Source organism: Fundulus heteroclitus, chromosome 17, assembly GCF_011125445.2.
Source record: "Fundulus heteroclitus isolate FHET01 chromosome 17, MU-UCD_Fhet_4.1, whole genome shotgun sequence".
Classification (NCBI taxonomy): domain Eukaryota; kingdom Metazoa; phylum Chordata; class Actinopteri; order Cyprinodontiformes; family Fundulidae; genus Fundulus; species Fundulus heteroclitus.
Window position 1 is genome coordinate 7,547,412 of NC_046377.1, and position 13,743 is coordinate 7,561,154.

The 13,743-nt window shown below is 40.0% G+C and overlaps 2 protein-coding genes across 4 annotated transcripts in view; one reads left to right on the top strand and one right to left on the bottom strand.

Moving 5' to 3' along the window:
- The window catches only part of strip2 (striatin interacting protein 2), a 35,754-nt gene extending 29,420 nt beyond the window's left edge, over positions 1–6,334 (top strand). For all 3 annotated transcript variants that reach the window (XM_036148923.1, XM_012873555.3, XM_012873556.3), the window contains 5 exons: positions 44–144; positions 238–304; positions 400–504; positions 1,963–2,167; positions 4,227–6,334. In XM_036148923.1, the coding sequence (XP_036004816.1) occupies positions 44–144; positions 238–304; positions 400–504; positions 1,963–2,167; positions 4,227–4,477 (729 nt within the window). In that variant the 3' untranslated portion in view covers positions 4,478–6,334. The remainder of the gene's footprint in view (positions 1–43; positions 145–237; positions 305–399; positions 505–1,962; positions 2,168–4,226) is intronic.
- A 3,553-nt stretch (positions 6,335–9,887) lies between these two features.
- Positions 9,888–13,019, bottom strand: morn2 (MORN repeat containing 2). Its single transcript, XM_012873526.3, has 6 exons — positions 12,879–13,019; positions 12,752–12,784; positions 12,624–12,671; positions 11,914–12,020; positions 11,699–11,835; positions 9,888–11,626 (listed from the first exon to the last, which is right to left on the bottom strand). Exons 1-6 carry the CDS (start codon positions 12,883–12,885, stop codon positions 11,515–11,517), a joined length of 444 nt encoding a protein of 147 aa, XP_012728980.2. The 5' UTR covers positions 12,886–13,019; the 3' UTR covers positions 9,888–11,514.
- Positions 13,020–13,743: the final 724 nt, after the last annotated feature.

Genomic DNA, 13,743 nt, shown 5'->3' on the forward strand with positions numbered 1-13,743 from the left:
AACTTTAGCTAACTTCTGACTGCTGCGTTTTCTCTTACCGCAGTTCGAAATAGTCTCCCAGCATCTGGTGTTTGCCAACTGCATCCCACTCATCCTCAAGTTCTTCAACCAGAACATCATGTCCTACATCAGCGCCAAAAACAGGTACGGACAGTTTTGCTGCCGTTAGTTCGAGAAGAATACAGTCAACGTTCGTGCAGAGATCACAGCGCTGAAACACTTCGATGTGTGTTGCAGTATATGCGTGTTGGACTTCCCCCACTGCGCGGTCCACGAGATGCCCGAGCTCACGGCTGAGAGCCTGGTGAGTCACAGCACGGTCAGATGGGGGGCTAGGTGAAGGTCGGTCAGCATCCGTGTTGCCGCGCTGACCCGGCCGGGGTGCGCTTGTGCTTTCAGGAAGCCGGAGACAGCAACCAGTTCTGCTGGAGGAACCTTTTCTCCTGCATCAACCTGCTGAGGATCCTCAACAAGCTGACCAAGTGGAAGCACTCCAGGACCATGGTGTGTGTGGTCTTGTGATTCATATTAGTCTCGTTTTGAAAAATAACTCAAAACCTTTCATCTGTATTAAGAAAATTATTATAGTTTTTTTACGAAATAGCCCAAATGTGGGAGCTTTTTACTACCTCCTTTTTCCCTGGTGCTTTAAAGCAGCTACACTACAAATGTCAGTGTTTAGATCAGGCGTGTCCAAAGTGCGGCCCGGGGGCCATTTGCGGCCCCTGTAATGATTTTGTGCGGCCCTGCATTTCAAGAAAGATTTGGCCCACCAGTAAAGGTGGATGGTTTATAATTTATCATTAGTTAGGGCAAAACTATTACAGAGAAGATAAACTCTTACAATTGAAAATGTTAGGTACAACACAAGTTGTCTTTTAATAACCACACTTTTTAAATCCTCTCTAATTTCATAGTAAATAAGATCACAGCCATCCAAGGACTTTTACTCACATGCTTTAAAGTCTGCTTTGAATTCATTTATTAAAACTGGCTAAATAGAGCAAATGTTTTCAAAAGAAATGCCGACCCAAATCATGTTCTCATACAGCTTATAGAGCAGAAATAATTACGTTTTTCTATCAATCAAATCCAAAGTAATTCGCAAACTGGGTGACCATCTTTTAACCCAGCTGATGAGCGAAATCATTTTTAACTTCTGGATCTAAACTGATTTACAAATCCCTTCGCTTAAACAAAATTAGACTAATTAGTTTTATTAAAATAATCACATTTTATAGAGCAGTTATTTATTTTATTTCCTCTTTATTTGTCACTGAAGCGCTGCATATAAAGTTTATAGCTAATTCTAATTTTCAACTCCTGTCCGTGGTGGGCGCTTTATATAAAAACAGAATTTACATACTACACTACTTCAATAAAAAAAAAAATCTAAACGTAAAACATGCATATCACACAAAACTTTCACCTTCTTACAATAATTAATAATGAGTATAGTTTTGGTTTGTCTTTAAAAATTCACAACATAATATCTTTCTTGTTTTATACTATTTTTTGGCCCTAAAGTACTTTTGACATGACAATTTGGGCCCACGTGCTGAAAAGTTTGGACACTCCTGGTTTAGATTTTACAACAAAGGTTAAAAACACACATTTTAGACATATTTCCACACCAGTCCTAGAAAACACCTGACTTTTTTTCAGGAGGAGAATTGTCCAAAACATGCAGCCAAATCAGCACAGAAATGATTCACTAGACTAAATCAACTCCATGGTCCATAGCTGCCCCAATCATTGGATCTAAACCCTGTAGAAAACCTTAAGATCAAGCTATTTCAGTAAAAGATTGATTTATTATAAGACTTTTTACATATCTTTGCCAGAGGTGCCAACCAGTGTGTTACGATGCTGAAGTCAATGAGAATTCTTTACATTTTAATTCAAAACACAAAAAACACCATCCTTCAGTTTTTTTTTTCCAAATGTCTTCCTCCTTTTCAGATGTTGGTTGTTTTCAAGTCGGCCCCCATCTTGAAGAGAGCTCTGAAGGTCAAGCAGGCCATGATGCAGCTCTATGTTCTTAAACTGCTGAAGATTCAGACCAAGTACCTGGGCCGCCAGTGGAGGAAGAGCAACATGAAGACCATGTCGGCCATCTATCAGAAAGTGCGTCACAGGCTCAACGATGACTGGGCCTACGGAAACGGTAACCGTCAGCTACTTTTTCCTTGAAAGGAAGTCATTTGGTTCCTTGTTTACGACATTTCTCTGGTTTGTTTGATCCAAAGGTTTAACAGAGTGGTTTGGTTCATTTGGACAGTCTGTCCAAAGAGGATCTTTATACCTCTGCAAGCACTGGAGCTTCCAGACTGAATCATTTAGGCAGATGTGCTTGCACAAATTCACCACAATATTCTTAAATCGGTGGAATTATGAAAAACTATTTCTGCATCACCATTGCATCATAAATACAACCTGGGTTCTGAAATGACATCAGGCCGGAGGTGACGGTAGTCATGAAACATGCCGCACATTATGAAGATAATGATTGAGATAAACTCCTTAATGTAACTGGAGTTTATCTTTAATATTAATGGCTTGCCATTATTTTTTTCCATATGAGGTTGTGGCTAGTTGAAATTTGACTGCAGGTACTAGTCAGGCTAAAAGCTATTTATATTCTTGTTAATTTATAGTTAAAAAGGTTTGGCAATGTTGAAACATCCCAGTTGTTAGAAACCATTGTTTTGTGTTTATAAATGAACCTATATATAAATGTTATATATATCTATATAATATATATGTATAATATATGTATATATATATATGTATATATATATATATACAGATGTATATATATTGATATATATATGTATATATATATAGTATATATATGTCTAGGTGTAAATATGTATAAATAATGTTTGTATATATATATGTGTGTATATTATATATATATATACTATATATATATATAGATATTATAGATATATAAGAATATAATATATATATATATATATATAATATATGTATTATATATGTATATCTATGTATATTATATGTATATATATTGTATATATATTATATATTATGATATATATGTTAATATATATATATAATAATATCTGTCTTCTCTCTCTCTCTGATCTTCTCTCTTCTCTCTCTCTGTCTCTCTCTCTGTCCGCTGTCTTCTCTCTCGGTCTCTGTCTCTATCTCTCTCTATCTCTCTCTCTCTCTATATGTCTGTGTCTCTCTCTCTCTCTCTCTCTCTCTCTCTCTCTCTCTCTCTCTCTATCTCTATATATATATATATATATATGTTATACATTTTAAAACGGATTCTGGGTAATCTTCAGAGCGACAGCTTTAATGCATTAAAACAGAAAATGATAAAAGTTAAATTTTTGACCCAATTTGTTGGGATGAGGGAGCCAGATTTTTTTTCTTTCTTCAAAGGGGGGTTGACGACGCAACAGAAAACATCTGAGAACCTCTACCCTTGTCAAATCATAAATTAACGTCGATTAACCACATTTTCTACTAGCTGTAGAATAAAAAAAAAGATACTTTACTAGAACATTTCTGACAACGTGAAGTAGGCTAAAAGATCTCAAGTAACCCGTCATGCCCCAATCTAAGGAAGTCAAAGAACACATCGGAAACAAAGTTATTAGAATCAATTAGTGAGGAAAGGGGTAATTACTAGGCCATTTCTAAGGCTTTGGGGCTCCTGTGAACCACGGTGAGACCCATTACACACAAATGGAGAAAATATGGAACCTTATATGAACCTTTCCAGGAGTGGCCTACCAAAATAACGACTTAAGTGCAGCAACGACTTATCAAAGAGGCCACAAGAGAATCCAGAGCGACATCTAAAGCGCTGCAGACCTCACTGGTCTCTGTTCGGGTCAGCTTTCGTTGTTGGGCAATAAGAAAGTGAAACTGGGCAAAAATGGTGGAGAGTTCCAAGGGCAAACACCAAAGAACCAAATTCTGGGCCCACTGAAATTATTGTGTAATAAATGTAGCTTGTGTTGATGTCTTTGGTCCTGTGTGCTCTTAAACATAACCCTGCAGCAGCCTCTGGCAAACGGGCTGGATGGTGTTGGCATAGCAACGTGGAAGAAAGACTTGAGGGTCACGATTCCTCATGGAGGATTAAATGATTTGTGACTAGAGGAGCAAAGAATGATGGGAAGAGGGAAAAGTAGATGCGGGGACCCATACTTATTCCAGTGTCCTTCATCCGCTCTCCGTCCCAGATATCGATGCCCGGCCCTGGGACTTCCAGGCGGAGGAGTGCGCCCTGCGGGAGAGCATCGAGAAGTTCAACGGCCGGCGCTACGACAAGAACAAGAACGGAGACTTCGCCCCCGTGGACAACTGCCTGCAGAGCGTGCTGGGCCAGCGCGTGGAGCTGCCCGAGGACTTCCACTACAGCTACGAGATGTGGCTGGAAAGAGAAGTGTTCTCGCAGCCCATCCAGTGGGAGGGTCTGCTGCAGGACCCCTAACGTCCGAGACGGGAGGAGGCAGAGGGCTGGTGGGAGAGGAGGCACCAGAGGGGTCTCTCACCAGCCAGGAGAAGTCGTTTCAGGGTGTTGAGTTTTGTCACCGAAATTTGCTAACTTTTTGCAGACGGCATGCGGAAGAAGAAATGGTTCTTAAGTCACATCTCAGGCCATGAAGCAAAAAGAGGGGTGGAAAAAAATAAATAAAAAAAGAAGGTAAGATTGGGTCGATTTGATGCCGCACACGTAAATTCTACACTGACACGTGCCTAAGACTACTATGAAAATGTAAGCACATAAAGAAAGTAGCAATTCAATAACATTTGGGATTGTAGCACTTGTCAAAGTTTCGGCCAGTTGTACTGCCCCCCCCCAAAAAAAATGCCAGCCCCTCCTCTTCAGTACGTCGGTGCTCTTCTGATTCTCTTGTGACGTTTTGTTATTTATTCGTAACACAAGCATGGGAAAATATCATATGGTGTTGTTTTTTCTTCGTTTTTTTTTTTTTTTTTCTTAAGTTGAAAACAAACTTATCTTTTTTTATTATTAGAATTTTTGAAACAAAATCACGTGAGGTATTGGGTTTTAGATTGTTACTTTCTTATGCATTTTCTACCAAAAACAGTTACCAGACCTATGAGCTACGAAATAAAGAGAAGCGAACCCAGCTGTAGGCATATTTGTTCGTTTATGAAGGTCTGGGTGTGCAGGACAAAAAGGAAACCAAACCAACGGAGGTAAAGGAATGTAAAAACAACACGACTTCCCCGAAGGTGGGAAGCAGGAGTTCCCTAGGTGCTCTGAGTTTTGCATCCAGCATGGCTGCCGTCCGTCCATGGAGATTAGAGCGATAGTTGCCCATTTAAACTATTTATCGCTACTTTTTGAATTCATGTTATAACAACCCTAAATCCCACGTTTCTACCGTCCAACCTCTTATTTGTTAAGAGCCTACTTAGTGTTAGAAAACAAAACATTGGAAGAAATTGTCACCAATTTGTAGAGCACCAAACCAAGCAGTGCCTCGAATGTGACGTCAGAGTCAGTTCAGAGCTCCAACCGCAACATTTACCAGCTCGCCTCAGAGCTTATGTCATGGAGATTGAATTAAAAGTTCAAATTAAAAATTTGAATGCACTAAATCACATTAAAGCACCCTTACGCCGATGTGTTTGTTCAGAATGATATTTAAGAGGTGTGCTAGAATATGCCTACGTGCTTTAATACTGAGAAAACCGTTTCATTTTCCTCATAATGAAAATTTCTGTAAAAATCTATTGATTACCCTCTGACTGAAACACGTTACTTGGATTGTGTCCCTTTAAGAGCTCTCTCCTTAGAGCCGTGGTCTGTTGAGCTCATTCGGGACAGAGAAGGCCCTTACATTCAGCTTGGTCGCACCTGAAGGGCCCGGTTTGGCTTTGGCATATAATGACCTATGGCAGCTTGTGTGTGTGTGTGTTGCCAGGAAACTTTTGTTTTACGTAAATGCTGTTGAAGGCACAAAACTGGTTTGCCAAAGCACTAGAATAAGTAGCAAATGTGGTGAAATGTATTTATCTGCAGGATCCAAACGCCACTATAGGTCCACAAACTTCTCCAGACCACCTAGTTTGGTTCTTTTTACTGGAAACCTTTTCCAGATTGCCCTTCAGGTTTTTTGTTTTTTTTCCGACTGCATAAAGGTTAATAAGCAATACACAATTGAATTACTCATCAGTGTGTTTTCTGTTGGGGGTTTAGGGAAGAGGTCCAGGTTAGGTTTAGGGTTAATTGTTTTCTGGCTTTTTTTTTGAGAATGTAGAAATTTGAGCCTATGAATGAAGCCTGCAGCTAAATGGTTCTCAGTTCCCAAAAAAACACCAAAATAAGAAGCAATCTTGTTGCTTAGTTCTTTTTCTTAGTAGGTTGCTAGGTAGTAGTTAGCTAGCTAGCTAGTTACATACTTTTTTATGCTTTATTGTAGAAACAAATACATCTCACATGCATTAGTGAGGGTAGTAATAAAGCCAGCTACTTACTATTATTTTGCATGGCGTTAAATCTGGGCTTTCTGCTGTTAGAAAATGCTTGTGACGCTGGACAGTAAATCTGCAGACTCTCTTTTTTTTTTTTTTTTTTTTTTTGTTTTCTCCATAAAACTCTTTAAGATATTGGCTGCATATCAAAACCTCCGGAGTACAGTACCCTGTTGCTTCCCGGAGACCTTCTGCTGAACCGTGTTGGTTTGTCAGTCTCAACAATTAGCACGTTTACAGAACAGCAGCATATTTGTAGTGACTGCCACTGAGACCATCTTCATCTGTCCAACCACAGCACAGTATATAACTGCTCAGCACACTAATGGTAGGATTTAATAGTTAGAAAATTGGTGCTGTTTTTTTTTTTTTTATTTATTTACTTATTTTTGCTATTCTTCCTTCACTTTGGACGACCCAAGCAGGGCACAGGATCCAGAACTCCGTTGTTAAGCACAAAGCCAAGCACAGTGGGTCGTTTCGATGTCCTTTTCGTTTGAAATATACTCGCTTTGTGGGACAACAGCCTCTGTGTCTTTGCATACATGAGAATGCCGATACAGATGCTCGCCTGTCTGCCTCTCTGTAAAACTTGTGCATGACCACTGTTCTGTTCTGCACCATTTGTTCAGACCTTAAAAGGGATAGTTCAGGGTTTCCGAAGTGGAGTTGACTTGAAAGGCAGTCAGCGATCAATATCTTACTTGCAGTAGAAAATACCCTCTGCGTCTTCATTTAGTATGCAGTAAATCCAAATTAGGTGGTTCTGGGGGCCTAAGATAGCAGCTAGTTTAAAAACGTCATAGTTGATTTTGTGAGCACCATTTTACAAAACTGTAACTTGTTGGTTCTGTTTGTAACAGGCAGTTTTTTAAACAGAGAAGTCAATGATTAATTAAATGGGAATTGATTTTGGCAAAACTAAAAATGTATAAAGTTGCTTTATACATTTTTCTGACATATTTTCTGCTTTATTTTTCTACAAGGTTGTTATTCTGACCAGAAATGCTTTTAATTTTTACAATTAGCTTTGCTCAAAACATCCACAGGTTGAGCTTTTACTTTCACTGTGTGCTTTCTTCCATCCTGGCTTCTTCCTGTTAAAGGGGAGTTTTCCTCTCCACTGTTGCCAAATGCATGCGCGGTGTGAGGGATTGCTGCAAAGTCATTGACACTATGACAACATTTTTTTTGTGTCAATCTGTTATGAAAATTTAATTAAATGATTCCATAAAAGCGCAGAAAAAAACTGAAACCTGCACTTGTTATTCATTAGGAGCCATATTGAAAGGTCAGGTGGATAGAAAACCTTTTAACCAAACTAAATAATAAAGTCAACCTAGCTGTATTCTTCTGATAATTCCAATTTATATAAGATCAATTGGAATGTATGCACTTGAACTGGAATCTGTTTCTATGATTTAACTGAATAATTTTTATTTATTTATTACTTTATATAAAGTGAATTTAATTGAATGTGCTGTTCTCACAACTTTTCACATAGGAATATCACCACCTACTAAATTCACTCCTAGTATTTCATATCGACTTCTCTGTACATAACCGCCCCTGTGCAAATGTGATGAAGAGTGAAAGGCTCAACAAATGGTGCCACTATGATGTTTTTAAGGTTGACGTCTGCTGTAGTCTTGGGCCCCTCTCTGGCTGGTCATTAGCTCTAACATCCGTGTCGAACTATTTTCGGATTGATCCTAAATGAAGATGTCATGAGCGTTAGCCGCTGCAGATAAGATGTTAAAGGCTTATCACCTTAACAGAGAAACTTGCTTCTAAAGTTCTGGGGGGAAAAAAATAAATCTGCAAGTGTTTCAAGCACTGTTATCATTTAGTTGCTATTTTTCTTGTTAAAGTCATGGTGTTCTTCACAAAGAAAAGAAATAACTTCTATATATATTTATAATCTCAGGTTTATGGAGATAATATATTGCAAAACCTTTAAAATCTTCCTTGCCGTTGTCTAGCTCACTACATGGAGAGAAGTATACACATGCACTCTTATAGTAAAAGTACCTAAAGCACTAAATTTTAACAACAGAGGTTGCACTTGTTTGTGAAGTTGTTTTTGTCATCTGCATTTAAAAATTTCTTTGTTTTTCAGTTCTTGTATCTTGTGCCAAATGTAAGTGCCATTTCATATTTAAATTATGTTTACACTGTTGCATTAAAGATCACTTTTTGCAGGTTTGCAGCACAATAGTTTTATTTTCTACCTTTTAAATTGTACAGGTGATTTAAAAGAAAAATGGATGTTTCTTGTATCTGGTACAGTATTTTACAGGAGGTGTTTAGGATTCTATGGATGTTAGTACAGTTTGTATATGTCTGTGTGTTTTTATTACTTACTCTTCCATATCTGTATAATCTGGATGAAGTTACTTCTCTTTACTGAATTTATTCAGGGGTTATGTGCAATTACCGATCCACAGAGGCATTATACAACAGAGTGACAAATAACATGATCAGAGTTACCTATTAAACCATGTCTAAAAACTTGATTTGCTTTGTGAGCTGATTTTTTTTTTTAATCATTCAGGGAACTTTTTCCATAAAGCAACATGCTGGAGGTCAGATGAAAGTCGTCCTGTCACTCGTTCAAAGCCAGGAAGAAGTGAAGGAATGCAGAACTGACTTCATCACAGTTTCCGCTGATATTCCTGGAGGGAGTAAATGTTGGAAGTATCGCCACAGCTAGCGTGCCGACGGGCCCAAAGTGGAACCCGTGGGATAATGTGTTAAATGACGCTTACACAGACAGACACTTGCTGTGCCGAGGCATAAAAGTGACTCCAAGCTACAGACGTGACACGCTAATTTGAGATATTTGCTGACTGAACCGCAGATATTCTGCTCATGGCTGCTTGCTCTACAGCTTAATCAAATTAATTGTCATTTCATTATGTAATTATAGCACCCAACAAAATCGGGGTCTCCAACTGATTAGAGTGAACAATTTATTAGGTAGATAAAAATATCCAAAGTAGCCAAAAAAAAAAAAAAAAAGCATGAATGTACTTAAGCGATTTAGCAGCTTGCAGCAGAAGACCAATGCATCAGATGGCTGCATTGTTGCTGCTGTTGTTGAGGCAATGTTTGCCTCATGGCATCAATTCAAAAAGTTAATGCAGTGTGTGTCATGAGCAGGGCCGGATTTAGAAAAATGATGGGCTTCCGGGCTAGAGTCAGTCGGTGCCCTAACCACACAAGTTTCTTTTACACATGGAATATATTCATAATAAAGGCTGGTTCACACGGCGGGATTTTAAAACAGTCGGACGATTTTCAAAGCCTGAGAGACGCCACACGTAATAATAAAGCAAGACAATCCAACATTTTGAATATTCCTGATTTGAGGTTGGAGTGGTCCCGGTGTTCTACTGAGTGAACCGGATCACTCTTAACTCACCACACACGGCAGAAATATTTCTTAAGATTAACTTACGAGCCACGCCGATGGTCAGGGCAAAAATCGGGCTAATTATTCTGCCGTGTCAACCAGCCTTAAGGTGCACCTCTACTGCCAAGGATTTTAAGCTCCCTCCACACGAATATTCAAAACTCAGTTCAAAAATACTTTATCAATACCAAAGGGAAATTAAATGCTGGTGTAACCTCGTGGGGAATTCTTCTACGAGTTGTAGATGCTGATGGCTGCAGGCAGGAAGCATCTCCTGTAGAGGTCTGGCTTACAGTGGAGCTGGAGAAGCCTCTGACTGAAGACACTGCTGTTGTACGACCGTCTGATGAAGAGGATGATCAGGGTTGTCCGTTATGATGTTAATTTTATGAAGAATTCTTCTTTGCATAGTCATCTCCGGAGTTTTTTGAGGAGTCCCCAGAACCGAGCCGGTCTTCTTCATAAGCTTGTTGAGCTTCCTGATGCCGCTACCCCCATAGATGATGGCAGACTTAGAGAAGATCTGCTGCTTCCTGCTACAAATCTTGAAGGACCTAAGCTTCCCCAGGAAGTACAGTCTGCTCTGTCCCTTGTAGACGGCTTCACAGTTGCGTCTACAGTTCAGTCTGTTAACCAGGTGAACACTGAAGTACGCTTCCACGCCATGCCACAAAACGCTCCACCAGCTCCCTGTACTCTGCTTCCTGTCCATCTCTGATGCGCCCAACGACTGTAGAGTCATCAGAGTAATTTCCAAAACAATCTTTATGTTTGCCTTTTCTGAAAAGTTCTTTATAAATATGCCGCTATTTTCCAGTTATATCTGCGTCCTTAAATAATAAATCAGTCAAAATATTATGCAATCTGGAAAATGTAAAATTAATTTTACATTAAAATCATATATCGCCCCTTCTTACTCTTCTCGTCTGAATTTAGATCCAAGTCTTGCTTACACCTCAAATCCGTCACTACATCACCCTCTCTCAATCTGTAAAGCTAGCTTGCCAAGTTAGGTGATGGTAGTCAGGGGTGTGAAAGAAACAGGCAGATTCCAGCACTTCTCATCACACAGTTTTTCTTTTATCCACAAAAAACATGGATACAACAAATGGGTTCCTTAATCCTGCCTGGAACTGTTTTGTAAAAAGGGCTTAAGTATCCAAATTCAGCTGCCTTGGGTACTGGCAGCTTCCAGGGGCAGGAGTCATCAACAGGCCTGAATCAGCCAATCAGGGACAGACGTGTTATACTACACTGTTTCGAGGACTTAAAAGTATATTTTAGATGAAAAGATACACACGACGATGCTGTTTCATCGACATTTCCAAAGTGTAACTCTTTTTGCTAAATAAATAAAGAGGCTCACGTTTCAGTGTTTCATCAACATTCAAATTTAAGAGAATGGATAGTCTGGGGGGGGAAATAAACAAATAAGATCACGTAAGCTAGCACGTATTAACCGGCATTCAGACTCTTCTCTGAGCATACCTTTGAGGTCATGAAAACATCCATGTAGCGAAGACTCAGAGACCATCTGTGTGGGATAAGAGTCTTTACATTGAAACCATTTTCTTATGCAGTTCACTTTTAGAGAAATTATGCTTCAGTCAATCCTTTGTGAGGTTGTGCAGCAGTTTGAGACCAAGCGCTGCTTCACCGTGGAAATCTCCGGTCCAGCTCAGTCCCTGTGCATCTGTGAAGGTGCCCTCTCCCTCCAACCTACAAAACACCAGATCTGATAGTCAACAATTCAGTTTCTGACGGACTGCTTGAGGTTACTCCAGTAACTACCTGTCGTGGCGAAACTGGCCCCGATACACAGAACCATCTGGGAAGATGTATGTTCCCGAGCCGTGGTACATGTTGTCTTTGAACTCTCCTTCATACCGAGCCCCGGAGGGAAACTGCAGGGTCCCTCTGCCCAGCATCTAGAGAGAGAGAGAAGCGACAGGCAGCCTTTAGGCACGGGGCGTTAAATAGAGGACACAGAGATGGATAGCACATACTTTGTCCTCATGCCAGTCTCCCGTGTATACGATGCCGCTGGCTGAAGTGTGTTTTCCGATGCCACTCCTCACAAGCTCTCCAGATGCAGACCTGCTGCACTGGCCCTCTGGGAGGTGAGCAAACAGGTTACGCAATCACGTCACTGTTCCTGATTGCTTTACGGGCGCTTTCTTTTGCAATTTTTCCATCATAATTTGAATTGTCTTTGCTCAGGTTTTTAAAAAAGAATATAAAACGTGTGACAATTAAAAGCAAGAATACAAGAAATCTATAAGGGGGCAAACAATTTTCCAGCTCTAAATAAAGGTTTCAAATAGATTTAGCTAAGGCTGGATGGGTACTAACCCTTACCCTAACCCAATAAAAGCACTTCTATTTATGCATTTTCATTAGAATATTGGGACAAATTCGCTTCCATACTAATGAGGCCAAGGCTCACAAATGGACAAGCTATGAGACCCACTTGGGTAGACTATGCGGTCCATATTGAAATCAGCTGGGGACCCTTTATGGGTTTTTGCCGTTTATTAAGTGTAAATGAGTCGTAAGAAAATTTCTTCAAATCCTACTTTACATCAAGGACCCCCACAGGGCTGTCCATCAAACGCACAGAGGCAACGATGTTGCCTGTGGACAATCCCACCTGTTAATCAACACATTTCCTACCTGTGGTACCGCATAAGTGGGCTGGGCGCAAGTCCATACTCACCATATTTGTCCCCATTCGGAAAAATACAGGACACCGTGACTTCGATTCCTGCAGACAAAAACGCACCCACGCGTGTTTAAAACCTCTGCAGTCACCTCAGGCGAGTCACGCTGAAGGTGGATATTTACCATCGGTGTTCAGGCCACATCCCTCTTTGTTGTCTGAAAAAGAAAGTCAGGCAGAGGGAAAGAATCCCTTGTTTGTTTGTTTGTGTTCCCTTATCCTAGTGATAAGATGCTCAGATTTACACCTCACCAGCCATGCTGTGACAGCTTCCCTCAGTGCGCAGATGGCTGTCAGAGTCCACAGCAGACGCTGTTTCACCCCCGGAATAAACAAAAAGATTAACCCAGAGGCGTAAAAGTTTAAAGAGCAATTTTTTACATGGATTTAGTTTTTTTTCTTTTTTTTTTAATCACACGTTGGCACCTGTTCGAGGTCACGCAACTAAACGCATGCAGACGTTACCATGGTAACAGCGGGGCCCTAACACAGCCCCGTAACCTGAGAGCGTTGTGGTTCTAATGTGGGCGGGGCGTGGTCAAGGGGGCGTGGTCAAGACTAGAACACGCGAGAAGGTTGTTCCACTAATCTCTATTTATTTATTGAATAAATAGAGATCAGTGGGGTAGGGGTAGGGTTAACCCTAACCTCTGGCTACCTCTGGAGAGCGGCAGGAGCTACAACCAGGTCAGAGGGCTTGTTTTTTTTTTTTATTTACCAAAAATATTTGAGAGAAAAAACTATTATTTCATGCCACTTTTCCCGTGTATTATTTGCTGTCACTTTGTGACAAAAAGATTATTGCCAGCTCTCCAAAACAATAATAAAATAAATAAATAAATAACGTTTTTTTTCAGGAAAAATGTATGTATTTAGCACTACCTGAAGACGTTCAACACATTGAAAAACAACTGATGGTGGTATTGCATTTATGTCCTGGATACAAGAATGGACATTTCAGTTTTCAGAGATATAAAACCGAAAATTTTACTTATTACCTACAGATTTATCTATGCAGATCGGTATGGAATTACTATTAGCTACTCAATGTCAGTTTTATAGCCCTCCTAAGAGCGGTATCCAAAGATTTAGTTAAGACAAATGTGTAGTACCAGAT

Excerpts from the sequence above, each read along its gene's own strand:
- morn2 (XM_012873526.3), bottom strand. Across the intron at positions 12,672-12,751 it reads ATGTGGCCTGAACACCGATG|GAATCGAAGTCACGGTGTCC; the intron begins GTAAATATCCAC and ends TTTTGTCTGCAG. Across the intron at positions 11,627-11,698 it reads GGCCAGTTTCGCCACGACAG|GTTGGAGGGAGAGGGCACCT; the intron begins GTAGTTACTGGA and ends GGTGTTTTGTAG.